Below are 23,290 nucleotides of genomic sequence, written 5' to 3' on the forward strand. Positions count from 1 at the left end.
ACATATATATAGATGGAACAATGAACCTACAATTTTGAATAAAAATTTCAGCCATTTCTGCTTTTTGGTCAATTTTATGTATTGATTTGTCAGCTATTCTAACTCTTAATGGTTTCTTTAATTTTTTCCAATCAAGTTTTATATTTGAACTAGCAAAGCATTGTGTTGCTCCAGAATCTATGAAAGCATTTATAAACTTTTCTGTTATTTTTATAGTAATAAATGTGGCATTATTACTCAATCTCTGAGTCTGTTTCTGAGACATATTCAAAAATATAGTCTAAGTTATCATTAGATTCCTCTAATGGTTCCATGAAACAAGACTTAGCAATTTCTATTTGTTTAGTAAGATTCTTTTTATCCTTCTTTTTTGGACATTCATTTGCATAGTGTCCTTCTTCTTGGCAATACCAACACTTACAATTTTCTTTTTTATTTGGGCAATAGTTATTTTTTTGTCTTTTGTTTTTATTGTTATTTTTCTCCAGTTTGGATAATATTTTATTTTTCTAAATTGATATTTTCTTTTTCTTTGAAGGTTTTTATTAAGACCATATTTTTGAGGTATCTCTTCATTATCTTGACAACAAATTCTAATTATATTTGCAAATCTTTTTTGAGTCACTTCTTGCATACAACGTTCTTTTATTTCCTCTCTTATTGCAGAGGTTGCTCCACCAAAATTATTTTCAATTGTCCCTCTATTTATTTCTCTTATAAATCTTCCCATTATAAATTCATTAGCAGGATATGGAAGTTTTGTTATATACATACTAAGATAATGATTTTTATCTTCTTCTTTTAATTTGTAATAATGTATTCTATATTCACATATATAAGACTCTACATTACATAGATCATATATCTGAATATTAGCTAGATGGTTTTTTGCTTCTTGATATTCTTTATTATAGACTTCTTGTCTATGATCTATAATATTTTTTCCAAAAAATTCTTTATATAGAATCATCATTATATATAATATTTTATCATAAGCTGTTGTTTTTATTGCTAATTCTTCTATTATTTGGTTCTCTATTGATGTCATATAATCTCTTATAGTTCCTTTAGTATGAAACCCTATGTAATTCCAAATATCTCTTCCAGACAAATCACTAAGTTTTGGATTAGTAAAGGCTTCTAATAAAAAGGAATTCAACCAATTTTCAAAAATTTCCTTTTCATTCTTTTTACAGTCTAAGTCAAGCATTCTTTCTCCTTCCATTTCCTGGATTTTAGGAACGTATTTTGATGGTATTTTTGTATATTTTGAATCTTTATTTATAAACCCTTTTTTGAAAGCATAATTATCAAAACCTGTTTCCCATTTAAATTGAGATTGATTATCTTTAGATGTTCCAGCTTCATTCTTTACTTGTATTGGAATTGCTGGTTCTTCGTCACTTGAATAATCTAGAATGTGTTATTCATTTTCTATATTTTCAGAATTTACTAATTCTTCTTGTATTTGAAATCCTTGTTCCATAATATTATTTTCTTGAGCCATTTTTAATTGTTTAAAAAGCATTATAACTTCTTCTAATTTTTCCTCAATATTCATAATTTTAGTGGTGGTTTTACTTTTAAATCTGTTATGTTGATTATATTTTGAAATTTTTCTTCTTTGGGATTCTCTTTTTCCTTATTTCTTTGAAATTTTATGGATACTAATATTTCTTCAAGTATATCTACTATAGAATTTAATTGTGGGTTAAAAGTATGATAAAGATGTGGGGAATCATTTCCATGGTAACATTTCTTAGAAATTCCGTGTGAAAAATAAGTTTTTTCAGGTTTTTGAAGTCCTTCAATCAAACTTATAGTAAAATAAAGATTTTGAGAAAAATCATTTTGTATTGATTTTAAGAATTCGGTGTCATTACAGTTGACATTAGTTAAAATCATTAATTTTTGATCTATTAATTTTGATAACTTAATTATTTCTTCTCGTAACTCTTTTAATTTACTTTTTTCCATTAGGTGACGCTTTTCTTTGTGAGGAGTTATAATTTAAAATGTGACTTTAAAAAGTGTGGTGTAAGCAAATCTTTAAATCTGTACAGATTTAGATCTGTACCATATAATTTTCTCAATTTTTAAATGTAAAGGGTATAGTTTAATCTGTCTTTAACAACAATATGTATATGTGAAAGACCTTTTAACCAATGTTATAAATGAACTCATCTGGAAGAGATTAATAAAAATGGTCAACAAAAAATTGGAGAGATTTCTTAACAAAAAATTATTCGTACTACTAGTCCACAACTTTAGGAGAAATAGAAAAGAGAAAAAATAAAAAGAATTATAACGTGTAATAAATTCAAGAGGTAGTAATATTAGGAGAACAGGAGATTAGTATATTTTGTGATTTATAATTATTAATTGATTATTATTATTAGTATTTTTCATGACGTGACATTATATCTAGAATTCGTTTAAAAAATTTTAAAAGTTATTTTTTTGAATTATTATTTTATGAAAAGTAATAATATTAATATTTGATATAATTTTTAAAATTAAATTATAATTTTTTAAGAAGTTATTTAAATACTTGTGAAGAAGTTAAAAAAAATTACTTCTCTCATAATAAAATTTTTTTATCACATTTTTTTAAATAAATACTTTTAGAATTAAAAAATTAAATATAAAATAATTTATTTATAAAATAGTTTTAATATAAATATTTATTATTTAAATTAATTTAAAAAACTTAATTAAATTATTTATTTAAATTAAATCTTAACAATAAAAGATTATATGTATTATTTTAATATTAACTAAATTTTAATGAAAAAATTTGATACTGATATATTCTCTTTCAAGAGGGGCCACCAGCATGTGAAAATGGGAATACTGTTGAAAATAGTGTCTAAATTCTCTTCTTCTTGTATCTTCTTCTGTTTGCAAAAACCATTTCATTCAACTTAGACTATCTACTAATTTTTATTTTTATAGTCATAATGTGTCTAAATTCGATACCAAAAAAAAAAAAAGAAATTGCCCCATTCATTCATCCTATGCTTTTTCACGTCCCATCACCAATCTCTCTCTCTCTCTTCCCTAAAAAAATTCCCATTTTTCTTTCTCTTTCTCTCTCTTTCTCTTTCTCCCCCAAACCAAACCAAAACTAAACGCTCCTTTCTCTCTCTCTCTCTGAAACCAGAAACCCTTTCCCGTGAAAACATTCACCGCAAACTCAAACAAACACACACACACACTCCTTAAAACCTTCAAAACCTTAAAACACTGAACTAACAACAGCAACCAAACCTTAAAACCTTCGAAACCCAACCCAACCCTTCTTAAATCAAAACTACCCCCATATCACATCCATCACACAATAACCAAACACAAAGAGAAAAACCATAACCTATATTACTAGGTTGTGGTGCTTCTTCATTAATGGACACAGCTTCAGGTAGTGAAGGTGGAGGAAGAGGAGAAGAAAGAGGAGAGCCTGAACCTCCATCACCGGTGCCTGTTGCTGCAGCACCAACAATTACCACTACCACAGCCACGCCGGCGGAGACATCGTCTCCGCCGGCGGCACCCAGCAGGTACGAGTCTCAGAAGCGAAGAGACTGGAACACGTTCTTGCAGTACCTTCGGAACCACAAGCCGCCATTAACGCTAGCGAGGTGCAGCGGCGCGCACGTGATCGAATTCTTGAAATACTTAGATCAGTTCGGAAAGACCAAGGTACACGTGCCGGGATGTCCGTATTTTGGACATCCCAACCCTCCTGCACCCTGTGCCTGCCCTCTCAAACAGGCGTGGGGCAGCCTTGACGCCCTTATAGGAAGACTCAGGGCGGCCTACGAAGAAAACGGAGGCCGCCCTGAGTCTAACCCGTTCGGCGCCAAGGCCGTTAGGATTTACCTGAGGGAAGTTAGGGAAGGACAAGCCAAAGCGAGAGGGATCCCTTATGAGAAGAAAAAGCGAAAGAGGTCGACGGTGACGGTGTCGGCGGTGAGTAGTAGTAGTGGAAGTGGTGCAATTTCTATTGCTAGTGGAAGTGGTGGTGGTGGTGACGGCAACAACGGCGGTGGTGAAACTCCTGCCTGTGGTGGTGGAGCCGGTGGTTCTAGTGCTAGTACTCTAACTTCTACAGCTAATGTTTCTACTACTTCTACCACCGTATAGTAATTTGAATTTCATTAATTTAATTTTTTTTCTTAAAAAAAATTATTATTACTCTTAAATCTTAATTATCTTTGATTATTGTGTAGGAAATTAATTGTGATTATAAGGAGTACAAGTTACATGATTGTTGTGGCAAATTTATTTTCTGACGATCAAATTAATTAATTGACACCCCCTTTCAATTATATATATATATACTGTTTTTTTTATTTAATTAGTTGATATGGCACTTTCATACCTACTAGCTAGGTTTATTTCTCATTTGATAATTCACATGTTAGATTCAGTTTTTTGTGTTGCTTTGGGGGAGGGGGTGTTCATCTAATTAATAAAAACAACTCCATGCACTAGCTAGCTTGATATAACTTCTTAAGAATATTTTAAATTATTAGATTAAATTATATATATACTTTAGTTTTAAATTTTTTAAAAATTATTAAAAATAATACTATGCTGAAGAACATTTTTTTCATAATAAAAAATATTAAATAAATAAAAACAGTATGTACCATATAAATTTCTCTTAAAAAAGTATCAATTATCAATTGTATGTTCTTGTAGTTAAGAAATTTTTGGGTCCCTATATATTTCTTAGTACCTTTAGGAGGATGGAAATTAAACTCAAAATTCTCAAAGTCCTTTATTTCATTTTCATCATTAGGAACTCATCATCAATGATGTCGTTCATTTTCTTAATTTCTAGTTTCTTTTATAGGGAAATGCTACTACTGTTGGAGAGTGAAGGAGAAAGCTTAGAACACTGTGTTGCACAATGTATTCAAATCACTATAGTCTATAGTGATTATGCATGATTCCATTAAGGAAACTAATAGCTATATACTTGCAATGCAAATAGCACACATCATTCATTTACTTTCATAATGACATTCCATTTTTGTCTTGACCTATATGTGAAGCTCAAATCAAAGTAGTGCATTTGGATAACAATTTGGTGAAAATTAGAAAGATACGATCTCAAAAGAAAATAATTAAATCACAATGATATCTTTTAATTTATCCTTGGATGTCATTCTGTAGAACAGTGTATATAGGTAGGTAACTCGCTAGATCTAAGGCAATCAAAGACATTGACCCTTCCATTATGATCACAATAATTACTTTTAGTAAGTAGTGGATAAATATAATATTATTTTTTAAGTAATATCTTTATTAGCTTTCAATTTTTTTATTATCAAATATTAGACAATAAATTTTATTATAAATCATTTCTCAACTTTTGTTTTATTAAACAAATTAATTTTCAAATCAGATTTCAAGTTTAGCAAATTAATATTTATTACTATATAAAAGATGAAAGTTTCCTCTTAATAATAAAAAAATCTTAGTCCAGTTCTAAGTAAAAATATTATATAAAATTTATTTGTCTAATGAAATAATAGTTAGAGACTAATTTAGTAACTACAATTTATTAGAAACTAAACTGGCTAACAAAAAGTTTTTTATATGTCAAGTGATTTGGAATATGACACATTTTCTTTAATTATTATTCTCTCGTTCTTGTCTTGTTTTGGTGCTTCAACTAATAATAACAAAGAAGAAATTGGTTCCATGAGAATATATATATATATATATATATATATATATATATATGAATTTCAATGGAGAGACATGTTAACTCTCTTTTTCTCTTTCTTATATAAAACTATTCAATTATAATAAGATTGTTTCTAATAAAAATATCATCATCTTTAAATTAATATTACTTGGGTTAAGAATCTATTAATTTTGTGAAATGAAGAATATTTTGAAATGGTGGAGATAATGTTATTAAAAGATCAGAGTCTGTCCAAGTGGCGCATATTTATTCATTTATAGATAATTTTTTAGATTTATTTTTGTGTATAAAAATGTTGCTTTAGAAACTAAATAACCGAGTATAATTTAAATATTGCCAACTTTGAAACAAAAATTCTCTAGCAAATGATACTTGTGATTCTAACCGCAAAATTAAATTGGAGTTGGTATATGTATGCTAGAGAAATTACTCAAATCAAAATAAAGTGCTGTTACTAAGTGAAACAATATATATAATAGCGTTTGTTTTTAGATACTAAAATGGGAGGATTAAGATTTAATATTATATTTTAGGACTAAAAATTAAAATTAAAATTTTAGTTTATTTTAATTATTATAGTATTTTCAAAAAATAAAAACACAGAAAATTAAAGATTTTGGGACGAAAACTAAAATTTATATATTAATAACATTTTATCTAAAAAATATTTTATTTAATTTTTTAAATTTTAAATTTAATTTTTAATTTTTATATTTATCTTAAATTAAATATAATATTAAAACAAAACTTAATCTAATATATTTTACATTAAATCCAATATAAAAATTTAATTTAATTTCAATATCTCAGTTTCCATCTTCCTCTCCACACGCAGCCATATATTATAACAAGGTCTAACACTCTTTCTTAATCTTATTAGGACTATACACAACTTCAAGCAGTAATCACCACTGTTCAATTGGTCCCCGGGGAACTCATAAGCTCTTCTTGATCTTATATATATATATATATATATGCTCCTCAATCTATCGGCAATGATGCACACGTGCACTCCATCATTTTACAAAATATCTTTGGCACTTATATGATTCATCAGGTGCATGCTTTTCTTTCGTTGCAACTTGTTATATATAAGAATTTGTTTTTCAATTTTTAGAATTGTGTCTGGCTTATTATTGATTATTATATATATAAGTTTTGGTATTCTTGTTACTCCATTAATTACATTAATCATTCACATGCTTTGCTTCTTTAATTTTCCCTCTCTATTATGATACTTATAATAGACGTTTAATTTCTTTCCGTGATAATAACACCTTACTACAAGATATAGGAAGCAAGCATCAATATAATGGATGAATAGAAGAAAGAAAGAAAGAAAAATTAATTTTTTTGATACCTTGTGATTGTTGATCATATTTTATTTTAGTAACCTCCACCTAAGTGTGAAAAGGACTATTAGCCAACCGTATTGTTCCTTATTACATTCTATATTTTTTTATTTTGTTTAAATTTTTTTATTCATTTTTTGAGTCATCACAACCCCAGCTAGAATTTATTAAATTCTATATGTTATTATAGCATAGACCCACCAGCCACTCCCAAACAAAACCACATTTCTGAAATCTTAATTTGGGATTTTGTACCCATATATGTATAATGTATCCACTAATTAAAAAAATCATGATTCATCTCCTCAATCCTCATTATCATAATGCACCCGCAAAATTATTTTGTTCTTTGTATTACTCTTTTGTTTGGTTCTTTGATATCTGACATTATTGTTATTATTATTATTATTAGTTTAGTTAACGTGTATTCTTAAGATATATGATAAATTTATCATCAATAAAAAATTTTAAATTTTTTTTAATAAATACAAAATAAATATATTAAAACTTAAGTTTTTATATTTTTAATAAAAATTTCAATTTATAATTTTAATATATATACTTAATTAACACACAAAATAAATAAACTATTATTATTATTGTTGTTGTTTATTTTCTTCCTAATTTCTCGATGAAGAATAATTCATATCTTTTGGATTTAAGAGGAACTTTCGCTTTCTGGCCTTTTGTAGAAGCAAATAATTTCGTATAGGGCACTTTATTTTCCTTACTTTCTTTTGTTTTTTTCTTTATTATGCTTGGTGGCCACTTTAACCCATTTCGATTTCTAAAAAGTCAAAAAGGAAATATATTGGATATATCCTCTTCTTTGTGTCTAACAACAAAAACTTAACATCCGTGATTGTTTGGTCACTCAGTCACTCTTCAAATATTCTCTTCTCCTATAACTGGTAATTTCTTCATGCTTTAATTTTTTTTTTATTTCTTTTGGGTGGAAAAAAATGTTTACTTGTGCTTCCACACCAAACCATCTATTACCAAAATTTAATAAACGTTTGTCATTGAAATGCGCTTTTGTTGGATAGGTTATAAACAAACCCTTATTAATACATGTATCATTTTTCAATAGCTCTTATTAGAAAAGATGTGTTCATCATGGAATACAATAATAAATATAATTAATATTAATTAATTAATTTTTTATTATAAAATTATTTTTAATTCTTAGTTTCTTTTAAAAAATTTTAAATTTAAGATTTAAAATCTATAATTTAAAATAAAAGAAAATCATTTTTAAAAAATTACTAATATTAACTAATTAAAGTTGTCCCTTTAATTAGTTAAACTAATTAAGGTCATAAAAGTTCTAGATTTCAAACTTGTTGGGGCAAGAGAGAATGAATACCAACTAACTGTCAATGAATCTTATTTTATATGACATATGTTCCTTCTTTTCGTTAAGAGGTTTCGAATTCGAATATCACCTGACGTAATTTGATAAATAAAAAAATACTAATTAATTAATTAATATAATGTAAGAGTTTTTTTTATTGAGTAGATTGGTGTTTTTAAGTTATATTTTTTTTCGTTAATAAACAAAATTAGTCTTAATATTTTTTAAATTACAAAATTTACACTATCTAAATGGGTAGAGAAAAAAAATTAAAGTTTTAAAGAATGGTGAATAATAAAAAATAATGAATAATAAAAAATTTACACTATCTAAATGGTGAATAATTTTCGATTTTCTATATCCCTTAAATTTTGGATGAAGTAATTATTGACAAATTAATAGTGAAATGAACAAATATAAAACCCGGCAATGTAGTGATATACATACATCACAGTTGTGTACATGTCATATTGCTGACAAAATTTCAATGAAAATACAAAATATGCAAATTTTGAGAAAAATCACCTAAAAAAATTATCTTGGCAAAATTACCTCTCTTTGTGGATAATATAAATTTGTGAAACGAATAAATTATTTATGAGCATTTTAGGGGGGAAAATTTTGGTTATTCTTAATAGTTTTTTTTATCGACGGCATAAATACGTTAAAAATGAAGAAAAAATAAATAAAAATAAAAAGTACATGCAATGTCCTTTGGGCTGAATCCAACTCTTAAAAAAAATTATGTTGATGATATTAAGTTGTGTTTGTTTGTTAAGATACGTATATTAATTATTAGATACAGTGATATATATTTATTATTTGTTTGTTGAGATACAGATTTAGATAGACATAGTAATATATAAATATACACAAAATATATATTTAATATTTTTTTAAAATTAAATACGAAAATATAATGCATAAAATACAAAATTTGATATTTTTATTTTTAAAATTATCAATTTTATCTTTTTTTTTTCACTTTCTATTTTTCCTCTTTTTTTTTTCTTTAAAAAAAATAAAATTAACATTTAGTTTATATATATGTATCTTATACATTATTATTAAATACACTATAAAATTTATATATCTTTATATTATGTATGTTTGTGTATGTATCTATGTATGTTACAAACACTAAGCAGCGTATGATAGTCTAGAGTAGAGAAGTGGGGTCATAGAGCAGTGAAGAGAATTAAGTGCAAAGGGAGCAATGTCACAAGATTGATGAGGGAAAAGAGAGAAGAGAATCCCACTTAGCTTGGGAAATATTTTGGCTCTTTTTGTCGCCACATAGAATAGTAATAGAGATTATTAGAAATACATTGATGTCTTTGTGGTACTGCCTCCTTCTATAACTTCATTTATGAGTGTGATGAGTGGAGACGGTGGTGGGGAGTAGGGGGTTTTCTGCTCTCTCTTCATTGCTCTTTGGATTCTTTTCAGTGGGGTATATCTTTGCTTTTCTCCTCCGGGAAAAAATAAATACTATATACTTTAATTTCTTATCATTATTATTGGATGTGAAAAAGATTTTATTTTATCCTTAAAGTGCAACCATGATTTATTTCATTTTTGAAATTATGATGTATTAATTTAATATTTGATTTTGTTTAAATTTTTAATATAAAAATATTATATTCACATAAAAAATTAGTCACTATATATTTACGTATAAATATATATAATATTTAATTTATTTTTAATATATATTTTATATGACAATATATAAAATTTGTTTGGGTGAACTTTTAAGAAAATATTTTTTTATTTATTTTTTAGAAGATCTTATGTAAAAGGAAAAATAATTTTATGTTTGGATATCTCATGCAAAAAAATATTTTTATCTATCAATTATGTTTGAGTATAATAATATAAAAGTACTTTTTTATTTATTTATTACATGTAAAACATCTTTTTTTTAAGAAAAAAAATCTTTTAAAAAAAGATATAAATTACAGCTTCTCAAAAAAATATTTTTTTATTTTTTTAAAACTTTTATTTTTACTACTAAAAATTTGTCAAATATGCTAAAAATTAAAAAAAATATTTTTTCATTAAAAAAAATATTCATTTATCAAAATAATAATGCCCAAATAAACACATATTTTATATGAGTAATTGAATTGATCACTAATTTTTGATATACCTGTAAGTCTGTAACATGATTGTTTTAATATATAATTGATCAATGATTAATTAATTACTATTGTAATTAGGTCTGACAATATAATTTTTTGTATTTACAGATATTTAATTCGCTCCAATTCAGTTAAAATGAGGAAGTTGACAATCTAATTTGTTGTAATTTATGAATAGAATTAGATTTGAATCCAGATCAGATTTATACAATGAACGAGCAAGTAAAGCTAAGATTTAAACTCAGATTCTTATTTTTTGTATAAGAACTTAGTGTCATCAAGCAAGTAATTCAATTTGCTAAGCATATATAAATAATATTTGATATTATGAAATGCGAAAGGATTAAATATTGCGTTTATTAGTAAAAATAAATTTACTTTTTGCAGGTTGGATCCAATAGGATCAAGTTGAGAGATTTATGATGTGGATAAGATTCTGGTTGAAAAATTTAAATGCATAAATAAGACTAAAATAAAATTTAAATCCTATCTATTGCTATTTACAGTTATTGTAATATGTTACCTAATGTTACATAATCACATATATTTATGCATTTATAAGAAAAAAATAGTTTATTTTGAATTTTAACCTCTTTTATATTTGTTTTTGGTACAATTTCATAAAGATCATTTAAAATAATTATTATAACAAATCAAAATCGATTCCTTTAAATTGTAGTTTTTATGAATTTTTTAATTACTAAACTACTACATTTTTTTGTTTATAAAAAATAACTAATAAAAATGTGAATTGATGGATAAAAAATTCCCTATGAAGTGATAATTATAATATATAATGCTATTAGCCGATAAAACATGACCTTCTTATTTGTCGATAAACAAAATGAAATATATTTGCAATTTTAGAAATCAAATTGAACCTTTATTATTAATTTACCTGAGACATATACATAATATAAGAATGATAAACATGGTAAGGTAAATTTGTACATTGTTATCGACCAATCTAAATGACACATGCATCGGAGAACTACATACTTACATACACCAATTTTCCGCTTAACTTTGTTTTTCAAAACCAATTAACAAGACTATTATTAATTAACTTCATAATTAAGAGTATATATATCTTCTGTAAATTATAATTAAAGTGTCTATACTAATATTTACATTGCCATTTAATTTATACTAACTTATAAGATTATATCATCTAACTATAAAATTTAGATATAAAAATGGTATGAGTGATATATTTTAACATAATAATTTTTGGTATTTTTTAAAACTGTGAAAAGTACACAAATTGAATCGTTTGATTTGTGTTTAAAAAATTAAAAAATTTTGGGTACACAAATCGCACGGTCTAATTTGTATACCTCTCACAAATCAAATGGTCTGATTTCTGTACCTATACAAATCAGACAATTTAATTTCTGTATTTTTAATAAATCGGACAATCCAATTTCTAATTCTTTAATTAAATAATTTTATATTTAAAAATAATATTCTAACAATCCACATTTTAAAAAACTACTGTTAGTGTTCCAATATCAAAAATAAAAAAGTGTATGTCATCTACCCTAACAAGTATTTTAATCAAAATACAAATATAACTTTCGTAATTACAAAGCATATATACATTCATCACATGGGGATACCTAGTTTATGTATGTATAATATATATATACGCCATATATTCTAAAGTTTAGTATTTTTCCTTTTCCTTTAGCCACCTACATCAATCATTTTTATTGGTCTCTTATCTGAGTCAAATTCGATTTGAATACACAAAATGGTTAGGAAAAAGAGAATAATGAAACATTGAAATTTTGGTTAGCATATATATAGCTTTATAGGCTTGGCCCTAGTCATGGTCTAATAATAATATAATAATAATAATAATAGTAATAAGGAGGGTGAGACGTACCACATGGCATTGTTTGTAGTCACATAAATAAAAGGGAGGGTACAATAACACGTGGGGCATAGTGTCCAAAGCATGCAGCATTTAGAACCATACATATTATTTACGTGCACATTGTTACTAACGGATGGGTCGTATATTGTTGAAAAATATTAATTAATTAATAGTTGTACCACAATGGATGGTGACTTCTTAATGAGGAGCAATATTTCAACTTCACAGAAAAAGGGGCCCCTACAAAAAGCAATGTATATGGGACTAGTAACGGTAACCCTTTACCCTTCTTTCTTGCCTCTTCCTCTTGCATTGCAATTTTTTATTTAGTGCCAGAAAGAGTTCATTATTAATTTAGTACTAAAAAAATTCAGATGTTGTTGATAAAAAATAAAAATATTATTAATAAAATAATTTTCAAATAATTTTAAAATACGACAAAAAATTAATAAGTAATATATTTTATAAGTTGTCAAATTTTTTATTTAACAAATAATTTATTCATTTTATCTGTATTTTTAGTAATTTAAATATATATTTAAAAAATACATAAAAAATAATGTGATTATTCACAATATTTTTTAAAAAAAATCACTTGAGATAAAATTATCGAAATTTAAAAATAAAAATATCTTATTTTTTAATAATATTTACAAAAATTGTATCAAAATCTTATTTCTAAAATTTTCTTTTAGAATATATATTTAATATTTAATATTTAGCTCTTTTTGTCATATTTTTAAATCGTTTAAACAAAAATTTCTTCGTTAATATCTTTTGGAGTTATTTTTATAAGCGATTTGAATTTTTGACTACTATTTTGATATTTTATTCATCACAAAAAATACTTTTAGGACAATTAAAAATAAAATAAAGTATTTTGACACAAAGTAAGTTGGATTTTATATTTATTTTACTTTATATTGGAGCTCTTTTTGTTAGAATTTTTTTGTGGTGGCTTTTATTGATGGTTGATTTTTGTTGTTGTGAAGACGGGTTAAATATTTAAACCTGATATTTTTAAAAGTATATGAAATGATTCCGTGAGTTTTGAATGTTACTTTGTATTATTAATTAGGTTTTTAAATCTCGTTATTAATGTATATAATAAGATAAAATAATAGTATAGGACGGTTTAAACCTCGTTAAATCTCGTTATTAATTTTAATATTAGTTTTTAATAATGATTAAGATCTAATCACTGTATATACATTGCTATAAGAAAAAGATTCACGCAACTATGAACTATCTAATTTTGATGATGTTTAGCGAATTTATTATATGTTATCTTTTAGGAGATTAGACAACACATGTTTTTGAGTACCAAAACCTGGCCTTCACATAGATAAAATATTATTCTTCGATCACTTGAGTCATAATATTAACACTTTCATGATGTTTTTAAATGTTTTGAAGATATATTTTTGCTTTTATTGTTTGTAGATAAGTTTGGTATCAACTAAATTTTTGGAAGGCATTTTTTTAAGTTATTCTATGAAAAAAATTCTATAGTTTGTGTGGGCAAAATAATTAGAAGGGTTAATAGTTAAATTCGTCTATGAAAGATCACCGATTTTTTAAATTAATCATCAAATGATTTTTTTAGTCATATTAATCCTTAAAAGATAAAACGTAAGCCAAATTAATTAGTCCTTTCGTTAGTTAGATGATGATGTGTCACGTTAAGTGCCACGTATCACCAGATGATTAGTTGACGTGTCAGGTCAGTGACACCTAGCACGCCACGTGTCACTTGACATATAAAAAGATATTTATAATCAAATAGTCTTTGAAAGTCCAAACATAAGTAATTTTCATCCCTAAAATTTTAAAAATTAATCAAATTAGTCTTTATACGATTTTTTTTATTTTTCATAATATTAAATTTAAAATATTTTTTATAGTACTAATTTTAATATTATTTTTAGACTTTAATAAACAAAATTCTCTTTATATAAAATAAAAAATAATTAAATTATTATAAAATTATTTTGTTATTTGTATTTTAAAGTTTTATATTTTTAAATTGTAAACTTTTTTATAATAAAATTTGTTATTTAAATAAATTTATCAAATTATTGTTGATTATATATTTAAAAATTTACTATTTTAAATTTTTTAAAATGATAATTTATATTATTATTTAATTTATAGGATACAACTCAATAATTTTTTATAATTTAGGATGAACTATTGGCTTCTAATCAGTAATGATTACATACTAATAAAATGATTACATGAACAAAAGAAATACATCGTACATATAATATGAAAAACAAATCAAAAACTAGTTTCATAACTAACTTCATAATTATCACTGAGAAGGAATTTATCCCTGTTCTACTAGTTAGAAACAACAGAAAATTAAAGATTTTTATTTCACTACTATATATCTCAAAGATGGCCTCTAAAAAATACAAAATGGGTTTTAAATATATTGAATTTTATCATATAAATTAAACAATAATATAAATTATAATTTAAAAAATTTAAAAGATTTAAATTTTAAAATAATTATTATATTATTTAATAAAATTTAAAATATTAAATTTTTAAATATATAATTAACAATAATTTGTTAAACTCATTTAAATAAAAAATTTTACTATTAAAAACTTACAATTTAAAAATATAAAACTTTAAAATACAAATGATAAAATAATTTTATAATAATTTAATTATTTTTATTATTTTATGTAAAGAGAATTTTATTTATTAAGGTCTAAAATTAATATTAAAATTAGTATTATAAAAAAATATTTTAAATTTAATATTATGAAAAAATAAAAAATTATATAAGGACTAATTTGATTAATTTTTTAAATTTTTGGGATGAAAATGACTTATGTTTGGACTTTCAGAGACTATTTTGATTATAAATATTTTTTTACATGTCAAGTGACATGTGACGTGCTAGGTGTCACTGACCTAACACATCAACCAATCATCTGATAACACGTGGCATTTAACGTGATACGTCATCATCTAACTAACGAAAGGACTAATTTAGCTTATGTTTTATCTTTCAATAACTAATATAACTAAAAAAAATCATTTGAAAACTAATTTAAAAAAATCGAAGATCTCTCAAAAACGAATTTGACTATTAACCCATAATTAGAACTAATTGGTTGAGTTATGCCCAACTACCTACTACAACTGCTGCTTGGATGAAATGGTGGTTGTCTCTGGTAGCAGGGTTCAATTTCAGAGTCCAACCAACCTTGTTTGTCTTTTGGCCCAATAGAAAAAAAGAAAACAACTCCTATATTAGGAGTTTCTCAACTCTTAACTATCTTGAGTTAATTTAATAATTATTTTATTAATCTATTTAATTAAGTATTAAAAATTTAAATTTTTTATATATATAATAATTTATTGGTCAAAATAAACCTTTAAATAAAATTTAAATTCATAGCGAATCAATTATTGACCTACTAAATTAAAAAATACTACGAAAAAAAATTTATTAACTCCAAAAAAATAAATATAACTCAAAATGCAGTAATTACATGATCTAAAAATTAATAACTAAATTAGTCACTAAATATTTTTAACAATTGATTTAACGATTAACACTAGAATCATATTATTTGATAGCTAAATCGACCACTATTTATGAAGTTAACAACTATAACTAAAGTTATATTTTGCGTAACTTTTAATTGCTAATTCGACATTAGCAGCAATTAAAACTAAATTAGATTTTTGTTTAAATTTTTTATTGGTAAATATGAAGATGTTGACCATTTTACTAGCCAACAAGAAATTAGGCAATGAAAACTATTGATTGATCTTTAGTGAATTGGTCTATAAATTAGTAGTTAGTGATAAAATTAATGATCGATTTAAATAAAAAATGCCTATAAAGATTTTGGGTTGTTAAATCGATAATTAAAATAAAATTAGCCACCAACATGACAATTACGCTATGAAATTGAATATAAAAGTTAGGCTATAAAAGTTATTTTACTAAGAATCTATTCGAAAAATTTGAAAAGCTATCTTTTTAAACTTTTAAATTATAAAAAATTATATTAATGTTGTTTACTTTAGTATAACTTTTTAAATATATTTTTAATTTTTAAAAAAATTATTTAAAAATTTTTGAAAAAATAAAAAATTGACTTTTTTTTTCAAAAACTTATATTATTTTTATTTATTAAAACAACTTTAAAATAAATATTTTTATTATAAATAATTTATTTATAAATTATTTTTAATATAAATTTTTATATTTAATTTTTTTTAGAAAAAAATAATTAAATCAGCTGATTGAAAAATGTAACACTAATAATTATATCTCTAATACTCCGTAAATCTCCATTGTGCGCATTATATAAATATTTCATTGGCTCCTCGTACTTTCTCATTGAAAAAACCCCAATTTCCTATCCCAGAACCCTCGGCGTCCCCCTCACCAACCTTGCTCATCGTTCTTCTCTCTCAGACTTGCTATCGTTCTCGTCACTGTCTCCCTCACCTGCAAGCTCTGTCAGTCTCACCTGTCGTCGTGGCCTGTGTCGTCACTGTCTCGGAATCGGCGGACTCAAGCCCTCCGTCGCGGCCTGTGTCTTCACCGTCTCGGACTCGGCGGATCAAGCTCGTCGTCGTGGACTGCATCGTCACCGTCTCGCACTCGGTCGCCGCCTTCGGTGCGCTCGCTTCGCCGGCGGTAGAAGCAGACCGAACCAGCATCTGGTCCCTCGGGTGGTGGTGGTCGTCGTCTTTTTGTTCGGCCGTCAGTTTAGTTGGTCAGCTTCCTTCACCGTCAATTGGTCCCTGGACAGGTTAGCTTCCTTCGGCCCTGTTCTTTGTTTTCAATTTTATCATAGTTGAATTTGTTGTTGAAAATTATCAATTAGCTGAATTTATTTCTGTAAGTTGAATTTGTTGCTGAATATAATCAATATATCGCTGAACATTGCATTTTGTTGCTGGAAAACATTGAATTAATGAAGCATTTTATTGTGGCAGAGTTGAAGCATTTTATTTCTTTTAAAATGTTACTGTAAGTTGAATTGTTGCTGAATATTACTTAGCTAAATCTTTTATTGCTGTAATTCTTTTGTTTTTCTTTTGTTAGAATTAAAAAGATGTCTTAGTCACAAATACCATTATCAGAAAAGGCACCATCTCAAGAACAAGCTCATCAACTTGAAAAATCAGGGGAAATCACTGTGATGTACATATATTGTCACAAATCTGTTAGGGGAGGTGGGATTAATTGATTAAAGATAATGATGGACCAAGTAACAATGCTATGGAAATATAGATGCAACTCTAAATAAGGAAAATGTTGGTCAAGTTTTAAATTTGTCTTAAGAAGATACAGATGCCAACTATCAGATCACTTCTTGGATATGATTTATCAATTGCGGTTATCTTTCGCTCACTCTTGTTCATTTAAATTGAGAAAATATTTTGTACTAGTGACTAGTTTATTATCTCTTTTTGCATCATTAGTTATGTCTAAAAATTGATACTTGATTATTATTAATGTTTGTGAAAACATGCATTTTAACTTTTGTTTTTAATTTTATTTTTATAATTTTATATTTTTATTTAATTATGATCCAGTCAACCGGGTGAATCAGTGACCCACTGGTTGAACCAATGACCCGGTACCGGTTCGATTCTGATAACTATGAATGCATGGATTTTATCTCATGGATGCTTTTACTGTGTTTTTATCAATTCTGACTACATAATTTGCATGATAATAGTTATTGCTACTCTTTTTCTTTTATTTGAGACCAAGTCGATCGGTTCAACCAGTGTTTCGTTGGTTGAACCAGTAACTAATGACCCAGTATTATGATCAGTTTAATTATCGGTTCGTTTTGATAACTATGTTGAGAACCCTTAAGCTAGTGCTCTTTGCCTCAATCCCTCAACCTCCTTCCTCGTGCTTTGTCCCTCTCTCCCTTCACCTTCGCGCCACCACGTATGCCACCGCCAATCTTGATTTTCGACGCTGTCGATCTGCTGCTGCTGCCTCTCCCTCTTGTTGTTTGCCTCTCTTCGGGTTTGCTTCTTCCTCTTTATTTATTTCTTATTTTGCTACAGTTAATTGAAGTGTGGTTTCTTCATATTTGAACCACTTTCTTTTCATTCCTATTCTAATTAGCAACCCACCCCACAATTGATGTTCAGTGCATTTGTCCTAACTAGTAGAGTCCCATTTTTGCATATTATCTTATGTTGCATGTAAATTATTCAAATATAATACTTAAAACTGTGTTAATGGAACCTGGTTTAACCATAAAATAACTCATAGTGAAGTCTAAGGCTCAGCTTTTGATTTCTGCTGAGTTAGATCAAATGTTGCTTATTGGCTTCTTCCATGAATTCTTTATCGATCCGAAGCTTGTCACCTTGATTCTTTATTCTAACTTGTGATTTTTGTAAGTTCACTTTAAGCTGTTGTAATATGCTATCTCTGTTCCTAAGCATTTCTTGAACCCATGGGCCGGCGGGCTGCCGCGGGGGGGCTGTTGTGGTGACGGCGTATTTTGTCATTGAGGGTGTAGGTTGGCCATATACAATCTCAAATGGGGTCATGCCTGCATTGGTTTTAGAATTCTGTATTATACCACATTTCTTCCCATGTTAATTCCTTGGCCCATTCTTTATGATTTTCAAATGAATAGCACCGCAAAAACATCTCTAAAATCATGTTCATTCCTTCGGTTTGACCATCTTATTGTGGATAGTAAGCTGATGACATGGCCAAATGTGTCCCTTGCAGTTTAAATAACTGTTGCCAAAAGCACTAATGAACACTTATCCCAGTCTGATAAAATGGTTCCTGGCATGCCACGGAGCTTGACAATGTTAATGAAAAACAACTCAGCAGTTAACATAGCATTGTAGTCACCTTTAAGCAGTAGAACGTGTGTATATTTGGAGAGTTGATCAACTACTACTAGCACCACTGTGAAACCATGTGAATTTGGCAATCCTGTGATAAACTCCAGGCTTACATCTTCACAAACGTTTTCAAGAATCAGTAGCGGTTGTAATAATATGGAATTCACATGGGCAACTTATTTTAAGTATTTTATGCGAATCTTATCTAATAAAATTATGTAGAGTATGATATAAATTCTTATATTCTTACAGTCTTACTTTGGGTGCATCAAGTGGTTTATTACTGTTAATATTGTTGCAGATATCTTATGTCTGGAGATATATCTGCTAAGGCACCTCACATGCAATTACTTTCTAAGTTATTTCAAATTATAGGGTTTTTTTGTTATTTCCCTATTACTTTTGTGAGTAGTGTTATCATGAATTGTAATTAGTGTCTTACTTTCTTTCCCTTCTTTTATTGGAAACATGAAGTAATTTATACCTCATGGCTATCAGGTTTCAGATTTCTTGGCAAGGCAAATGAAGTGCATAGGTACTTATTTTTTGAGCTTATAATCATGGAAACTTCTGCAATGGCTTTATTGTGTTGTAAATTTTTATTTTCTTTGTGATGGTATTTTTTTTTGGTAGTTTTGACTATTGATTAACAAGATATGTGATAGCTTGTATAAGTAATTTATATCCTTCATTTTTATTTTCAGGTAGCAGATGTAAATTCAACAATAGGCGCAATAATGTCAATGCGGAAATTCATCAAACACCTTCGGTCATGCCACCAATCCCTGCCCAACACACACTCCTTCTCCACTCTTTCCACCCAAACTCCAAAAAGCCACCACCACCGTGTCGAAGACCCTCACTCTTTGTTGAAAGAGGACCCAATCGAAATATGCACATCTTTGTGGGTCAAATCCTTCTCCTCCCCAAACCACTACACCTTCTCCAACCTCACCGGTTTTCTCTCCAAATTTGATCTTTGGGTCCTTGCCTACCAGCGCTCTTGCGCCCACTCCACCGGCACCTTCCCTCCCCGCAACGCCATCCACTCCCACCACCTCCAAAACCTTCTCTCTCTCCGAAATGCTGTTGTTTGTGGTCGTTTTAGATGGAATGACAAGGCCCACCAGCTCCTCCTCGCTCCCAACTCCTTAAAACCCCTCTCAAAACGCAAGCTTGAAAAGTTTATGAACTCATCTGAGCCCTGTTTCCAGGACCGGGTGGTTCAGGAGGTTCTCTTGATGATCCTTGAGCCTGTTTTCGAGTCTAGGTTTTCACAGAAATCACATGCCTTTCGACCGGGAAGAAGCGCGCACACCGTGATTCGAACAATTAGGAGTAATTTTGCTGGATACTTGTGGTTTTTGAAGGGCGATTTGAGTGAGATTCTTGATACTGTGGATCAGAATGTGGTCATGGTGTGTCTTGAAAAAGGTACAAAGGATAGGAAAATCTTGGGTTTGATAAAATCTGCACTTAAAGAGCATCCTTTGAAGTGTGTGTCCAAGAATGATGAGGAGAAGGAAGAGTTAAGGAAGGTTAAGAAGAGGAGGGCTACTAAGAAGAGGATTCTTAATGAGAATGAGCCGAAGCCGGACCCGTATTGGTTGAGGACTTTCTTCGGTTTTGCGCCAGAGGAGGCTGCTAAGGTACCTGATTATGGTTATTGTGGGATTTTAAGTCCATTGATTGCTAATGTCTGCCTTAATGAATTGGATCACATGATGGAAGGGATGATTGCTGAGTTTTTTAGGCCTTGTAAGTTTGATTCAATATGGCGGTATTCAATTGATGATGGTTGTCATAACCCTGCATGGCCGGAGTTTGTTCCAGCCAGTGGAAAGGAGAAGACTAGGAAGATGGATTACATAAGATATGGGGGTCATTTCTTAATTGGAATCAGAGGGCCTAGGGAGGATGCAGTGGAAGTTAGGAAGAAAATTATTGAGTTTTGTGAGAGTACTTTTGGATTAAGGTTGGATAATTCGAAGATAGAGATTGAGCATATTTCAAGGGGGATCCAGTTCTTGGATCATATAATATGCCGGAGGGTGATATACCCGACATTGCGTTACACTGGTTCTGGAGGTAACATTGTGAGTGAAAAGGGTGTTGGAACCTTGCTTTCGGTTACTGCCAGCTTGTCGCAATGCATTCGTCAATTTAGGCATCTAGAACTGGTGAAGGGTGACAAGGACCCGAAGCCACTTCCTTGTACTCCTATGTTGTATTCGGGTCAAGCTCATACGAACTCCCAAATGAATAAATTTCTCGAGACCATGGCTGATTGGTATAGGTATGCTGACAATCGCAAAAAAGTTGTTGGCTTTTGCGCTTATGTAGTTCGTAGTTCTTTGGCCAAATTGTATGCTGCTAGGTACAGGCTGAAGTCACGTGCCAAAGTGTATGGTATAGCATCGCGAAATCTTAGCCGTCCGCTGAGGGAGAGCACTAACAATTCTGCGCCTGAATATTCAGATCTTTTGAGGATGGGGCTGGTTGATGTAATTGAGGGTGTTCAGTTTTCACACATGTCGTTAATTCCATCCTGTGATTACACTCCATTCCCAAGGAACTGGATCCCAGGTCATGAGCGGGTGTTGCATGAGTACATAAAACTTGAAAATCCTAAGTTTTTCTGTGAATTGCTCAGAACTGTCAAGCAAAAAGGTTTAATTCTTCCTCAAGAAGAAATATCTCAAATGGTATGGGACTACAAAACTCTTGGGGTTCGTTATTTCCATTCCAATCAAGATCAAGAAATCAAAACTGATCCAAAGAAGATAACTGAGTAAGTTTAGCAATGATATACAGATTAATGGAGTCTTCTCGACACCGAGATTCTGTTTCTGAGCTGGTGACAACAGAAAAATGGTTATCTACACTGTTGGGTCGTTTTCTACATCGAGTGGGCAAGTCCTTCATACCCTACACTTACATGAAACGTTTTTCCTATGCTGAAATTATAGAATCCAGATGAGGGCATTGTGATTCACTATCAACAATGTAGAACATCGCATTGGTAATAGGTACAGAAAAAAATTACTGCATCAGTAAAACCACATGTAGTCGATGACTTGCTTCGTTGGATTTGGAATTTGGAGCTTCCTTGGTGTGAAATTGTGAATTCTTGAGTATAATATTTAGGATGCCAAAGAAGGTTGTTTGCTGGTTATTTTACCATGGAAGCACTTTAACATAATACTCGTATCTAATTTCACCATGTTCCATTATTCAAAAGGAAGTGTTCAAGAGGAATAATTCTTTTCTCCTGTGGAAGGTACCTTCCTATGACCATCTACTACTGGTAATTTTTAACTATTGCAGGATGGAATATTTGTTGGAGATTGATGAATGTTGATTGATCAACTATGATATTAATAATTTCGAAATTAATGTGTTTGAAATTAACAAGCCATCTGATCTACTTTGCTTGTCTCTGACATTAGAATGTGGGATACAGTTTGTTTTCCATTGATGAGACAATTATCTTAAAGTTTCCATCAGTGGAAGGTAGATGAAATGTAGGTGCCGAATTTATGCATACTGTTGTGGATTGGAATTTATTTTGGAGGACTGTGGTCAAATTAGAAAACTTAGATGAAGAGCAATAATGTTATCTACTTAGTCCTTACAGCATGGGAAAAACGTTTCTTATATCGTTATGCATTATTGTACATCTACCAATAATGTCTGACAAATAGTTGAAAATAATAATTAAATGTTTTTCTCTTTTTTGGTTGAAAATGAGTAGAAGAATATTTTACATATTGTATTGTATAGTTGGTCTGTTGGTGTATGGATTCCAATTTGTTATTAGGTCTTTGAGCTACACTTTGAAACAACCTTCAATTCTGTCCTTCTTGTTGCTAGATAAATTAGAAAAGAAAATAGGAGTATGTTATATTTGAAGATGTGGTATTAGATTCTTGTCGCTACAACAAAAGAGCTGAAGATGTTTGTCTTTAA

General features: G+C 28.5%; 2 protein-coding genes across 7 annotated transcripts; both read left to right on the forward strand.

The window, feature by feature from the left end:
- The first annotated feature begins 2,959 nt into the window (after positions 1-2,959).
- Positions 2,960-10,895, forward strand: LOC112792734 (protein LIGHT-DEPENDENT SHORT HYPOCOTYLS 6). Of its 2 annotated transcripts, XR_003817919.2 has the most exons (3): positions 2,960-4,142; positions 6,600-6,776; positions 10,678-10,895. XR_003817919.2 is itself a non-coding variant. In XM_025836082.3 (2 exons), coding segments are annotated over exons 1-2 (741 nt in total). In that variant the 5' UTR covers positions 2,960-3,402; the 3' UTR covers positions 4,860-5,051. The 2 variants fall into 2 exon arrangements, 1 of the variants encoding a protein (XP_025691867.1); XM_025836082.3 differs by lacking the exons at positions 6,600-6,776; positions 10,678-10,895 and adding an exon at positions 4,859-5,051.
- Positions 10,896-16,773: 5,878 nt separating this feature from the next.
- Positions 16,774-23,068, forward strand: LOC112792746 (nuclear intron maturase 1, mitochondrial). 5 transcript variants are annotated; one of them, XM_072236345.1, is made up of 4 exons: positions 16,817-17,238; positions 17,535-18,476; positions 19,820-19,856; positions 20,026-23,068. In XM_072236345.1, the coding sequence occupies exon 4, from the start codon at positions 20,059-20,061 to the stop codon at positions 22,114-22,116; it is 2,058 nt and encodes a 685-aa protein (XP_072092446.1). In that variant the 5' UTR covers positions 16,817-17,238; positions 17,535-18,476; positions 19,820-19,856; positions 20,026-20,058; the 3' UTR covers positions 22,117-23,068. The 5 variants fall into 5 exon arrangements, with proteins under 5 accessions (XP_025691878.1, XP_072092446.1, XP_025691885.1 ...); XM_025836093.2 differs by lacking the exon at positions 17,535-18,476 and having other exon boundaries at positions 16,774-17,238; XM_025836100.2 differs by lacking the exon at positions 17,535-18,476 and having other exon boundaries at positions 19,796-19,856.
- The last annotated feature ends 222 nt before the right edge of the window (positions 23,069-23,290 follow it).

Source organism: Arachis hypogaea, chromosome 1 (genome assembly GCF_003086295.3).
Source record: "Arachis hypogaea cultivar Tifrunner chromosome 1, arahy.Tifrunner.gnm2.J5K5, whole genome shotgun sequence".
NCBI classification, from domain to species: domain Eukaryota; kingdom Viridiplantae; phylum Streptophyta; class Magnoliopsida; order Fabales; family Fabaceae; genus Arachis; species Arachis hypogaea.

What these genes read in the sequence shown, in the direction of transcription:
- LOC112792734 (XM_025836082.3), top strand. Translation starts at nt 3,403, where the DNA reads ATGGACACAGCTTCAGGTAGTGAAGGTGGAGGAAGAGGAGAAGAAAGA.
- LOC112792746 (XM_025836093.2), top strand. Translation starts at nt 20,059, where the DNA reads ATGTCAATGCGGAAATTCATCAAACACCTTCGGTCATGCCACCAATCC.